Source organism: Cebus imitator, unplaced genomic scaffold, assembly GCF_001604975.1.
Source record: "Cebus imitator isolate Cc_AM_T3 unplaced genomic scaffold, Cebus_imitator-1.0 Scaffold304, whole genome shotgun sequence".
Taxonomy (NCBI): domain Eukaryota; kingdom Metazoa; phylum Chordata; class Mammalia; order Primates; family Cebidae; genus Cebus; species Cebus imitator.
Window position 1 is genome coordinate 1,730,239 of NW_016107619.1, and position 14,844 is coordinate 1,745,082.

Sequence of the window (14,844 nt, forward strand, 5' to 3'; positions counted from 1 at the left end):
ACATCATCCTGATACCAAAACCCAGCAGAGACTCAACAAGAAAAGAAAACTTCAGGCCAATATCCATGATGAACATAGATGCAAAAATCTTCAATAAAATACTGGCAAGCCAATTGCAACAGCACTGTATTCTATTCTTAACCTGCCGGCCACCACACTCAAGTCCGCTGCTCTCTTCTCAATAGAACCATCTCTACCTGCTACCCGCAATACAGCCAAAGGACGGCCCCTTCCCACCTATAGTTGCCATGTACATTTTCTGCCCTTTGCCCTTTAGGTATCAAAACTAATTGGCTTTTGCAATCCCAGCTACCTTTCAGTTAGAGAACTACCATATGAAGTGAGTGATGAGAGGTACGATTTTTGCTTTTTTAAAAGTGCTTCCAAATAATCAAATCAACAGTGTACCTTTCATGTCTTTTGAGCTCCCAACAAACTCAAAGATCATCTGTTAACCATATTATATGGGTAGGAACTTTAAGATGAACATTTTGAACCTAAGCAAGTAAAGGTTCACCTTCTCATGAGCCATGAGACCAAATGCTTCAGAGACTCTGGTCTTTCCAACGTTCTCATTGCAATCGGAATGGTCTGATGCAGAGAAGACATTTTAATGTAAAGGTACCACTTTTGCTATCAATATAGAAAAATATTTTTCAAGAAATACATCAAACAATTTCTCATACAGATTTTTTATCTTTCCAATAAGGACTGAGCTAAACTTCATGATAATAAATGGCCACTGTCCCACAGAAAAAGATTGTAATAAAAAATTAGTTTTGGCCTGGTGCGGTGGCCCACACCTGTAATCCCAGTGCTTTGGGAGGCCAAAGTGGGCAGTTCCCAAGGTCAAAAGATTCAGACCATCCTGACCTACATGGTGAAATCCCATCTCTACTAAAAATACAAAAATTAGCCAGGCATGGTGGTGGGCACCTCTAGTCCAAGCTACTCAGGAGGCTGAGGCAGGAGAATTGCCTGGACCCAGGAGGCAGAGGTTGCAGTGAGCTGAGATCACGCCACCGCTCTCCAGCCTGACAACAAAGTAAGACTCCATCTCAAAAAAAAAAAAAAAAAAAAATTAGTATCAATGACACAAATGTTGAAGAAGGGATAGGTCCTCACAGCCCCATAGTTCCTCCCATAGTACATTAAGAACATGGGGAAAAAAAAGAGGCTCATGTTTATTATTCCACATTCAGGTAAACAGGGTTGTTTCCCATCAGATGCTTCCCTCGTCTTTTCATCTCAGTTTTGTTTCTGCTCCTCCTTCGTGGTTTCAAGGCCCCCTGATGTACAAGCTATTGCGTGGGTCTCTTCCCTTCATGGTCCTATACTCACATCCGGACAATATTCCTCTTTCATTTCAATTTCGCTTTATTATGTTTTCTCTTTTCTTCAGCATTGGCAGCTTCACCCTCTCACCGTCGCCGGCACCCATTGAAATGTATTTCATGGATGGCCTTCTAGTCCCACTCTCTATATATTTGTTCAAAGCATACATATCATTCTTGAAATTCCATGTTGCCTCTTGTGTGCCATGCTTTATATAGATGGCATTGTCCTACAAATCTCATTCTGTTTCTTACTCTCTTCCCTCCGCCTTATGTTGTTAAGATCTATTTGTGTAGTTCTCTGAATACTATGTGCATTGTGCCTCATTATGTGTACTTACCACGCGTCATTTATTCTATCCCCTAATGATGAATACCTAGGTTTCCTGCAACTCCCCCACTGCGAATAACCCTTCAGCGAATATATTTATGTACGTTCTCCATCACCTGTGTGAGGAGGACGTCTTGTGTGTGTGTGTGTGTGCACACATGTGTGTGCATGTGTTTATTCTTTTCTTTGGAAACTAATATTATGCAGATATTGACACTTCTGCCCTCCATCGTTCTTGACTTTTCTTTTATTCTTTAATCTCTTTATCCATTCCTGTTGTCTTCATGGAAGTTTTCTTGACCCAATATCCCAACCCATGAAAATGCTCATCAGCTCTATCTGTTCTGTCCCCAGAATTACTGAGTCATAGGGTACGTGTGGATCTAATTTTACTAAGCACTGCTTGATCTGTTTCTGAGTGTAAATTTTAAACTTTATTAACTGAATTTCCATCAATAGTTCTATCAATGGTAGCTTTGGATAATTGAAGTCTATTTTGCTAGTTAGATGTGTTCATGATCTTCTTGGTTTATTGTTCCTTGTACCAGTATATAATTTCCATCTTTATTCCTTATGATTTTTTTTAACTCCCAGCTTTGTTTCTGTTCTTAAAACTACTCCACAGCTGGATTCGGTGGCTCACACCTGTAATTCCAGCATTTTGGGAGGCTGAGACTGGCAAATCTCTTGTGCCCAGGAGTTCAAGACCAGCCTGGGCAACATGGTGAAACTCTATCTCTACAAAAAATTTAAAAATTGGCTGGAGGTGGTGGCACACACGTGTAATATCAGCTACTTGGGAAGCTGAGGTAGGAGGATCACCTGAGCCCAGGAGGTCTAGGCTGCAGAGAGCCGTGAATGTGCCATAGCACTCCAGCCAGGGCAACAGAGTGAGACTCTATCTCAAAAAACAAAAGAAAAAAAGAGAGAGAGAGACAGAGTGAGAGAGAAAACGACTACACCAGCCAGGTGTAATGATGTGTGCCTATAGTCTCAGCTACTCTGCAGCTGCGGCAGGATGGCTTGAACCCAGGAGGTCAAAGCTACAGTGAGCCATGATTGCACTACTGCACTCACTGGGGACGGAGTGAGACCCTAACTCTGAAAAACATTAAATAGATAAACAAACAAACAAACTGCTATGCTAGCCTTCTTATTCTTGTTAATATTCCTGTTATAACCTGGTATATTTTTGTATAGGTGTTTGTATCCTTTAGTTTAAATGTTCCTCTTAGATAAAAATTGTTGAACCTTTTATAAATCCATTTGGACCAATTACTCCTATAATTTTGATTTCATAGTGAAAAAAAAATGAAATGTTTTTCCCATCTGTGTTCTCAAAACTTGACTGCTGTACATGGATCGGAAGGATCTCAGGGGCTATGGGTCCCTGGTTCAGATCCACAGCTGTTGATGAAGGTGTTGTTTTGGGGGTTTTATTGTTGCTGTTTTTCTTACCTACCCTGTTTAAGCCCTTCATGAGATCCTTCCATTGGAAGTCTAATATTGCTTATTCTGGAAATTCTTAAGTCATTATTTCTTCAATAGTTTCTTGCCCGTGTTTATTCTTTTCACTTCGTATGAAGGTACTATTATGCAGATGTTCACACTTCTACCCTCCATAGTTCTTGACTTTTCTTTTATTCTTCTTTTATTCTCTTTCTCCATTCCTGTTGTCTTCATGGAAGGTGTCTCAACCCAACATCCCAACCCACAGAAATGCTCATCAGCTCTACCTGTTCTGTCACTCAGCCCCTCCAGGGATGTCTTTATTTTGACAATTATAGATTTTTCACTTCAATATCTCCAACTAATTCTTTTTTTTTATTTTGAGATGGAGTCTCGCACTGTCACCCAGGCTGGAGTGCAGTGGCACCACCTCTGCTCACTACAACCTCTGCCTCCCGGGTTCAAGCGGTTCTCCTGCCCCAGCCTCCCCAGTAGCTAGAATTACAGGTGCCTGCCACCATGCCCAGCTGATTTTTTGTATTTTTAGTAGAGAGAGGGTTTCACCATGTTGGGCAGGCTGGTCTCGAACTCCTGACCTCAAGTGATCCTCCCACCTCAGCCTTCCAAAGTGCTGGGATTACAGGTGTGAGCCACTATGCCTGGCCTCCACCTAATTCTTATTCATATAGTTTGTCATTGCCCCACTTCTCCAATATCAGGAAGGTATGATTCTGCTAACTTTGCTGCCACTTCATGTTGGCACCATAATGAAGGTGTCTATTATACAAATGCTGCGATTTTCTGCTCCCATTGGTTCTGCGTCTTCAGCTCTGCTTCTTGCCCTTATTTCATGGTGTTTGCTGTCCTCAAAGGCCCTGTCACTTCTCCTTGTGAGTCCAAGTATATTCCCTTGAGATTTCCAAATGCCTTCATTATTACTGTCTTCCCATAAGGAGAAGCAAAAGTTCAGGGCCTGCACTGAGCTCCTCCTGGAACGTTGAGGGGTCAAAGAAAAACTCCTGCCTCAGGACAAACTCTGACATTGTCATCATTGTCATCCCTCTCAACACTTTCTTGTTTTTACCCCATGTCCCTCACCCACCTCCCCATACACAAGCACAACTTCAAAGTACCTCACTCCCACCTAAACAGAGGACAGCCATCGTCCACTGTCATTGATTCTTAAACCAGTGGTGTGTCTATACCAACGAAATCTAGTCTCTCACTACCCATTCCTTCACTAGTTAGCATCTTATTACTGTATTGAAGTATCTGTCTCAAAAATAACCAAATCCAATGGCCTCTTACTGTTGTCTGATTTTCCTTAACCTCTCACTTTTATTTAACAATTGTCACCATGCCATCCTTGAAATCTTGACATCGAAACACTCCATGGTTCTGTTTTCTCAGCCTCTCTGCCAACTCCCGTCTCTTTTCCCTTTTCCTCAGTCCCCAAGCTTCTCTTCTGTTTCCTCCACCCCCTTGCTTTGGAGGGCTCATCCATCCATGAGGCTGGGTCAGCAGAGCTTTGCTAATCACTCCCGGATCCATCCTGGGTTTGACCTGGGACTAACATCCACAAAGGCTTGTGTGTGAAGTCTGAGAGTGAAGAGAACAAGGTGTCAGCTAGATAATAACACCAGAGATTCTTGACTCTGGATTTAAAAAGACCAGATATGAATGTTTTAAATAAAGACTTTAAAAGACAGATGGAAACAGGAGAGAGGGAAGGGGAGATACGTTAAGATCAGCAGAAACAGGGTGTTTATTTTGTTTCAAAGATGACAAAACTCACCAGCAGGACACATAATATGAACAATAACGTAATGATATTCGCAAAAGTATATTTAGACAAGAGTTCTAGGCTGATAGATTTGAAGTCTGGGTTTATTGGCATTTATTAAAATAACTGTTGATAATTTGAAGTTTGGATCCAACTAGGAAGTCGTGGTTTAGCACTCTATTCTTTTATTTCCCCACTTTCAAAAGCAACTTGGAACTGTAGGTCCCACTGCAAAGCAATGGCTTCTGAAATCAGTGCTGTCAGACTGCGCTTAGGAGAGGGATTAATCATCGACCATTTTAGCAGTGGCCAAAGCTCATAGCTGCCTTCGTTGCAAAACTGTAGTATCAAACTTTTGCACTAAGAAATAAATGTGATGTCAATGGCAGCATCAAAAAAGTGTCTTGTCTTCGTTGGCTTTGAGATTATTTTGGGCGTCTACGTTCCTGGCTCTGTGAGCATGGCATTTCCCCTTCAGCTTCAACCATCCTCGTAGCTTTAGAGACAATGGTCTGCCTGGGTGCAGTGGCTCACGCCTGTGGTCCCAACACTTTCGGAGGCCGAGGCGGGAGGAGCCTTTGTATCCAGGAGTTTAAGACCAGCCTGAGCAACATAGCAAGACCTTGTCTCTACAAAAAAAATTTTTAATTAATCAGGCTTGGTGACATGTGCCTATAATCCCAGAGTCCCAGCAGGCTGAAAGAGGAGGATTGCTTGAGCTTGGGAGGTCAAGGCTGCTGTGAACCATGATTGTACCACTGCACTCAGCCTGGGCCAAAGAGGAAGACCGTGTCTCAAAAAAAAAAAAAAAAAAAAAAAAAAAAAAAAAAAAGACAGTGTTCTGGCAGGTGGTGAATGTCTTGCCGCAAGTGTTAATCAGTCTATCAGCAGTTTTCATACCTAAGCACAACAATGTCTAGAAGCATATCAGACGTAGGAGAAGGAAGTGCCTCATATTATGTAAGCCCCAAAATCAAAGTGGCACCCAGATCACAGTAAGAGTGCAGGCTTAGAAGCCAGCCAGCCTGGGTGTGAGTTCTGGCTACTTACTGGCTGTATGACATCAAATAAATTAACTCTTATTCTTGGTTCACTCGTCTGTAAAATGCAGATAACCGTAATATCTAGCTCTGAGAGTGAACACATGCAAAGTTCTGGAATAGTGCCGGATACATCTAGTATTTGATAAATATTAGCTTTTAAAATAGGTAATATTTCATCGCATTCATCCTGCCACCATAGCCTCTACAATTAATTCAGACCTCTCTGGTCCACCCCCATTGCATAATACTCCACATTTAGACACATCAGAGTGCTTTCTACTATCGAAACCCAGTGTGCCTTCTGTCTGTAATTTGAAGCTTTCTTCTAGGTTAATAGTTTGGATTCACATGTTCTGCATGTCCTTTACTCTGAGGACACAAGAAAATCCATGCAATAATAATGAACTAAAAAAAAATCTATCCTGTTGATGGAGTTCTGAATGAGCACTCATGAGCATTATCTGAAAATGCAATTTTCCAAACCCCAGTTCTCTCAGTATGTGAAAGCTTTTTCTTCATATTTGCCCTCCAATATCTAACTGACAGAGAAATCACTGATCAATACTTGTCAGTCTTGCAGCTCTGCACTAAAGAATATGGAGCAATTTCTTTTAACTCTCTCCACCACTGAAGACTCTTGGCCATTCTGCTGTTCTCAGTTCAACCAGATAACTGCGTTTATATTTTACACACCTCCACTGACACCACAGGTGTTTTGTTTTTTGTTTTGTTTTGTTGTGACAGAGTCTTGTTCTGTTGCCTAGTCTGGAGTGCAATGGCACAATCTTGGCTCACTGCAGCCTGTGCTTCCTGGGTTCAAGCGATTCTCCTGCCTCAGCCTCCTGGGAAACTGAGATTATAGGTGCATGCCACCAGGACCGGCTAATTTTTGTGTTTTTAGTAGAGACAGCGTTTTACCATGTTGTCCAGGCTGGTCTCAAACTCCTGACCACAGGTGATCTGCCTGCCTTGGCTTCCTAAAGTGCTGGGATTACAGGAGTGAGCCACTGCACCCAGCCCACCACAGTTTTTTGTTGTTGTTTTTTTTTAATGGGTTCAAGTTGATGATTCAGACCTAAGAAACAATGGTAGGATATAGAACAGGAGAAACAAGAGGTACAGAATTGCAACTCGGGTAGGCCTAGCCCGCCCAAACACACAGCTGCATTTTCCCCCTGACCTACCCAGGGCAGATGGGGCTGCCATGCCAGAGAGCCATGGTCAGAGTGGCTCAGCTAGACACAGAGGAACCCTCGCCCTTTTTCCCACCAGTCACTCATACCTTTCCAGTGCCAGGCTCCAGACCTCTATGCTACTTCACAGCTCTCCAGTCCGAACACAGCCCTCCGTGGAAGATAAGATAGCAACAACACCCATCCTAACTCTGTGCTGTCTTTTTTTTTTAAGACAAAGTTTCACTCTGTCACCCAGGCTGGTGTGCAGGGGCTCAATCTTGGCTCATTGCAACCTCCACCTCCCGGGTTCAAGTGATTTGCCTGCCTCAGCCTTCTACGCAGCTGGGACTACAGGCATGTGCCACCGCGTCTGGCTAATTTTTGTATTTTTTTTTTTTTTAGTAGAAACAAGTTTTCACCATGTTGGCCAGGCTGCTCTCAAACTCCTAACCTCCAGTGATCCTCTTGCTTTGACCTCCCAAACTGCTGGGATTACAGGTGTGAGCCACCACATCTGGCCCTAACTCTGTACTTTCCATGGAAGCAGTGCAGTGAGAGGAGGGACCCCCAAGGTCACTTTCTCAGGGGGGTCTGGATCACCCCAAGCTTGATAACCCTTCCTTGTTGTCTTAGTCTGCTTGGGCTGCCCTAGAAAACACCATAGCCTGGTGGCTTAAAGAGTAAACATTCTCACAGTTCTGGAAGCTCGATGTGTCAGTAGGGTTGCTTTCTTCTGAGGCTTCTCTTCTTGATTTTCAGAACTGCTGTCTTCTCGCCGTGTCATCCTTTGATCTTTTCTCTGTGCAGCAGCTTCCCCAAGTGTCCATTCCTCTTCTTAGAAAGACATTAGTTCTATTGGATTAGGTCTCACCTTTATGGCCTCATTTAATGTTAATTACTTCTTTAAAGGCTCTATATTCAATTGCAGTCACATTGGAGGTTAGGGATTCAACAGATGAATTTTGAGGGGACACAGTTCAGTCCATAGCACTCCTGATACCTCTGGTATCAGATTTATATATACATCATCTCAGCCATATTTAATTTTTTCCAACTCTTTGCTTCTATAGAATGCGCTTATACTCAGTAATAGCAATAATCATAACAGCTACCAGTAACTAGAATTAATGCAAAGATCTGCATTATCATCTGTTATTAACACACTCCTGCCAAGTGCATACTGTTATGCCAATGCCACACATAAGGAGACTGAGGCCCAAGGAGGACCTGGGAAGCTCACACACCCTGAACAGCAAAGCCAACACACAGAAGTAGATCTTTGCGACCACAGTTCATGCTTTCCTCATCCCTGCTTGCTGTCTCCCATACATCAAATGGTGCCTGGCATCATCGTGCAGCTGTTTGTGATCACATTGGGATTAACCTGCCACAAGAAGCCTGTGCTCATCATCATTTTAGAAATGGCTTTCCTGGTGCCTTTCGCTCATGAGCTGATCGTGCAACAGCTTTGCTCTTCTGAGCATCCTGCAGCCCCTCTCATCTCACCCTTCCTTCCCTCCCAACATAGCTCCCCTACTTGCAGGCTGGCGCCCCCTTACCTCTTTTCCTGGAGCCCTCTCTCCATGACCAAGCTCATGATCCCCTTTCTGTCACTTTCTCAGTGGGACCTATCCTAACCACCCTACTTAAAGTTGCAGCCTCCCCCACCCCTCTCCAACTCTGGATCCCACTTACCCCTGCGACTTTTTCTCCATAGCGGTTACCACCTTCAAACACACAGTCTATTGGATTTTCTTATTGAGTTTGTTGTTAAATTTCTCTTTCCCCCTGCAAGAATATAAGCTCTACAAGGGCAGAGACTTTTGTGTGTTTTGCTTTATTACTATAAAGCAGACAAACAAAACATCTAAAACGGGGCCTGCCTCATAGTAGGCATGACATAAATATTTTTTGAATGAATAAATTAGATTTTATGTGTGATTCCTTGCTGTGGTGAATTAGTGACCAGTCTCTTTGAGCAAAAGTACTCAGGGACCCACTTAGCTCCTTAGAAAACTATTAAGTTCTGAGTTTGAGGACAGTGTATTTTTATAATTCCTCTTGATCATTATGTTTGCCCTTTTTGTTTAATTTAGTAGCTGATTTTGTTTGCCCCACTCTTCTGTGCATTTTACGGTTGTATTATTCATTATGGGTAGTTACAGCATTTTCATAATTAATCTTTAATTGCAACACTTGCAAAGCATTTCACATGAAAAAATGATTTAGGAATTAAACCCACATCTCACCTTGGTTAATTATCACAGGTCTGACTAATGTGCATGAAGCCCCTGCATGGCAGGGGGCTCTCTCCAATGACAATGTGTTGATTTTCTAATTAACAAAGGTTAAGTAGCGTTTTTGCTTGAAGACCTATAATTTAAACTTACAACATTTGTCACCAAGAAAGATTTCTACAGAGTGCATAAGCGAAGCTCAAATAATGTTCACTGGTTCTAGTGCATCAATGTCTTTTACATAATATATAATGACCATTTTCAGGACAAAAGATTTTTCTTCATATCAACTAGATCATGAAAAGTACTTTCTAGCTCACTGCCCCATTTAAATAAATCAAGGACTACCTAAGTAAGAAAAGAGCTTAATTTATTTAGTTTTCCTTTATAGAGAAAGAAACGATATTTCACTCACATGCTTTATAAATTATGAAGAGGGAGTACAAAACTTTATTTAATGAACACAACAAATACAAATTAGACTGCAGTCATGTTACACCGTTAAAAGAGGAATAAAAAAAGTCAGACATTGGTACAAAGAAAGAAAAAGCAATCAAGGAAGAGATTTAAGAGAATCTGAGAGTATTTACTGAAATTTGGGTAAAAACAGCACAGGCCCAGATGGAAAGCTAGTAAACTGTGAGCCAGCGCAATTCAGAGCTGGAAAGAGTCAGAGACACCATTGAGTTCAGCCTCCTTTCTTCGGATGAGGAAACTGATGCTGAGAGAGATTGTGTAATTTGAGAAAAGCCACACAACTGAGTGGAAACAGTAGATATACCTGAGAGGGAAAGATTCCACAAACACAAGTGCAGGAAGAGAGATGGATCTGTGTAGAGCCTAGGAAGACCAAAGACCCAAGAACCAACACAGAAGCAGAGTACAAAAACTCTGCCCGCTAAATCCTTCCTGAAATGAACCTTGTATACTAAATAATTAAGTATCCATGAATACATCTAAAGATTTGCCTTAATGATGTAATAAACATATGATCTACTCTAGATTTATTTGCTCTGCCAATTGACCCTTTGAAAAATATTTCCATTCTTCATCCTATTAACGTTTATTTAGAGTCTTTTCAAATTCTCAGTCACTGCTGAAGATCCATGAGATACCAATTGTTTCCAAATTAAAATACATCCCAGATAGATAAAAGGTTAACATGTGGGCAGAATTAAAATCACAAAAGTGCTAGAAGAAAATATAGTTGAATAATTACATTATTTTGTATTACAGAAGGTCTTTATAAAACCATGACCAAAAGCAGAAATCACACAAATAAGACAGGTTGGTGTGACTACAAAAAGATCCAAAACTTTCATAAGGAAAAAGTAACACCACATAGAAGTCAAAAGACACAAACTGAAAAGACACAGTTGCAACAGAGTTATTTATAACAAAGAGTTAAAGCCCGTATTGTTATGAATCAATAAGAAATATACCTTCTTCTATTCCCAGCAAAAAGCAAAGGTCACAAAGAAATAAAAAAATAATAAAAGTGAAAACAGGAAAATAACTCAAGTAGTTGAGGCAATGCAAATTTAAACAGTGAACTCTTTTTGCCCCTGTCAAGCACACTGACATGAATACAAAAGGACACTGACCAACATTAGAATTGTGTGGAGACAGTGATCATTTCATACCCTACTGGTGAATTAGAAATTGGTTAATTCTTCTTAGAAGAAAATATATTTCAGATGCCTTTAAAATGTATATGCCTTTCAACCTAGCAATTCGACTTAAAAGTGTGATTAATTCTCAAGAATCAATTTTAAGGAAAAAACTGGGCAACAGGTATGCAAAGGTTTTCATGAAGATGATATTATTACAGTATCATATAAAGTGGAAATTTTTTAAAATGTAGAAGTTCAATGTGCAAGAGCAAAAGAAGTGACAGTGCGTTCACAGAATGGATGCAGATACTAAGCACGGTGTTTTAGTTGTACATTTATTGCTTGGAAAATGTTTCATGATATATTAAGTGCAAAAAGCAAGTTTCAAAACAGTGTGTACCTTATGGTCCCATTTCTTCCTCTTTTTAAAAAGCACATATGTATATTTATAGAAAAAAATAGAAAACGCTGTTCCCTAAAAGTAAAAGTAATGAAATTTGAGTAGCGTAACAGAATCTGTTTTGTATTGTACTTCTCCATAAACAGTACGTTTATGATTGCCACAAGGACTATTACATTGGCCATCAGGCAAAAGGAGACGGGGAGATCGCAAAGTGATTTTTATGTTTTAGCACATTTTTATAGGATGTAATTGTCTTAATTGACTAGTAATGAAACATTTTTAAGGCCAGACATTCATTTAATAAAATGCCTTTTGGAAAGCCTTTATTGGAAGGACAAAAGCCATAATATTAGAAGTTAAACTGAATTTCTAACATACAAAGAGTGACTAGTGGGTTGAAATTCTTCTAAATCAGGCTAAGGCCCTAATTCTTTACAGCATAGAGGTGTGAAGCCCAGTTGACGAGCAGATAGTAAAATGGTCCTTCAAAGTGGTTGTTTTTAATAACTTCTTTTGCCATCTACTATTTCATAGCTTTGATCAAAAAAAGGCACTGGACTCTCTTTACTTCTCTATTCAAATATTTCAGAAGAAATCAAATGCTTGCAGGAGAGTCATGATTCAAATCAATGTGTCACCCAATGAGAGAATTGCAAGGCTTGGGTTTACAGAGATGGTAGAGCAGCTCATTTGCCATTTCACTGATGGGGTTTACAGGCATAAGCAGGTGCTAATTCATCCCTGCCACTAAAAGCCTTTGACCTTCCAGTCCTGTCTGATGAATTTACTGGAGTTTATGACTTTTCTTAAGATAATAAAGTAAGTGATGAGAATCAATCCCCAGCCTACTGATCTTACTCAAATTCCAGTAACCCTATTGACTACTCCATTTTTAAAGACATCCAAATCTACATCTCAGAAACATGTGCATCTATGAGGCCCCTGACTCGAAAGTTCTTCTAGGTATTAGGTGGTCTGCACAGAACAAGGGTTAAGACACTAAATCCTGTTTGTTGCTTGGGAATAAGACAGATATGATACAATTGCCACTCAGGAACTATGAGTCCTTGAGTAAACTTTTTAACTTCTCTAAGCCTTAGTTTCTCCATCTGTGGAGAAAATGGGAAGAATGCAAATAATATCTACTTTGATATGTTGTTGTGAGGACCAGGTGACTAACGTATATAGAGTGCTAAATAGAGTGCCTAGCATATAGCCCTCAATGAAAGAGTAACTTGGGTTTTATTTTTATTAACAGTATCTTCTTTTCTAAATCCTCATCAGCTATTTGCTTCAACAGTTTTACCTGCTGTTCATTTTAGATTCATTTCCAGAAAAGTTGTTACTCCAAGATACAAACATGTATATAAATTTGAGTTCCTCCTTTTATACCAGCTGCTTTTTAAAAAAATTATAGCTAAGAATACTACAGACACAATTAAATCCACTTGTGATAGAATGCTTCAATGAATCTTTCTATGAAATTTCTGGGGAATATTTTAATATTTTCATGCTCATGAATCTCAGTCCAACTCTATAACTTACTCCAAAAATCACAGTGAACGTGCTTGTTATGCTATATGTCTTGTAATAATGACATTTAGACAAAAGCAATGATGGCTGGCCAGGCACAGTGGCTCATGCCTGTAATTCTAGCACTTTGGGAGGCCGAGGTAGGTAGATCACAAGGTCAGGTGTTCAGGAATAGCCTGACCAACATAGTGAAACCCTGTCTCTACTAAAAATGCAAAAATCGGTGGGGTGTAGTGGTGTGCACCTGTAATCTCAGCTACTCAGGAGGCTGAGGCAGGGGAATTGCTTGAACCCGGGAGGCAAAGGTTGCCGTGAGCCAGGATCGCACCACTGCACTCCAGCCTGGGTGACAGAGTGAGACTCTGTCTCAAAAAAAGGAAAAAAAAAAAAGAAAGGCAATGAAATCTGATCTAACCTAGCAATAAATGTGGTATAGCTGACTTCTGTGTAAAATTATCAATTCCAACTTCCAGCTAACCCAGACAAGGAGCCTTGGGTAGTCTTGACATGAAATTAAAAGCAAAGCATCTCTTGAGAGAAGAACTAAGATCTACAATCACATTTCAAATGGATTTATGCCTTCCAGCTAATTGACTTATTAACTATGCTAATACATTCATGTCTCTTCGTTCATATTTTTTTCAATAAGTAATGCTGTAGAACTCAATGCTGTGAGATACCAGGCTGGAGTGCAGTGGTGCAATCTCAGTTCACTGTACCCTATGCCTCCTGGGTTCAAGCGATTCCCCTGCCTCAGCCTCCCAAGTAGGTGGGTGTGCACCACCAAGCCTGGTTGATGTTTTGTATTTTTAGTAGAGAGGAGGTTTCCCCATGTTGTCCAGATGGTATCAATCTCCTGACCTTGTGATCCACCTGCCTTGGCCCCCCAAAGTGCTGGGATAACAGGCATAAACCACTGTGCCTGGCCTAGAGATTTCTATAAACCCTTTTTCTATAAGGAACCAGATTAGACTTCCAAAACAGCTTATATAATTTTTGTGTATCTCCAAATATTTAATTTCTATAGCAAATGTGTTGCCTCTCAGAAGACACAGCCTCTTTTAATTAGGCATTATAGCCTAAGGAAAGAGAAGCTTCAACTTTCTCTATTTGGATAGGACCAACTTGAAAGTGGCAATACTAGATGCACCATGCAGTCTCATCTCCTACCATAGTTATTCAAAATATGAAGAATAGGGTCGGGCGCGGTGGCTCACGCCTGTAATCCCAGCACTTTGGGAGGCCGAGGTGGGTGGATCACGAGGTCAAGAGATCGAGACCATCCTGGTCAACATGGTGAAACCCCATCTCTACTAAAAATACAAAACATTAGCTGGGCATGGTGGCACGTGCCTGTAATCCCAGCTACTCAGGAGGCTGAGGCAGGAGAATTGCCTGAACCCAGGAGGCGGAGGTTGCGGTGAGCCGAGATCGTGCCATTGCACTCCGGCCTGGGTAACAAGAGCGAAACTCCGACTCAAAAAAAAAAAAAAAATGAAGACTAAAACAAGCAATAGCAGGTTATTCCCTCTGAACTCCGTGCCTTCTGTCATTCCCAGGTGGTGCTGGGGGCCAGCAGGGCTTCCTGGGCTGCATCCGCTCCTTGAGGATGAATGGGGTGACACTTGACCTGGAGGAAAGAGCAAAGGTCACGTCCGGGTTCATATCCGGGTGCTCGGGCCACTGCACCAGCTATGGAACGAACTGTGAAAATGGAGGCAAATGCCTGGAGAGGTACCACGGCTACTCCTGCGATTGCTCCAGTACTGCATATGACGGGACGTTTTGCAACAAAGGTAAGGCAGAACCCATTCCCAGAGCCATTTTGCACATCTTTTTAAGCCCAAATCATCTATTTATTGTTTTTTTCATCTGTAAACAACTGTACCTTATTCTGATCAGAAGCGTACCTAAGATGATCACAATTTTTCTCTCAACTTAGG

At 41.1% G+C, this 14,844-nt stretch overlaps 1 protein-coding gene across 1 annotated transcript in view; it reads left to right on the top strand.

Annotated features, from left to right (window-relative positions):
- Positions 1-14,844, top strand: part of CNTNAP2 (contactin associated protein 2) — a 1,742,807-nt gene that overhangs the window by 1,483,371 nt on the left and 244,592 nt on the right. The window contains exon 25 of the mRNA XM_017502914.1: positions 14,461-14,697. Coding sequence (XP_017358403.1) covers positions 14,461-14,697 — 237 coding nt within the window. The remainder of the gene's footprint in view (positions 1-14,460; positions 14,698-14,844) is intronic.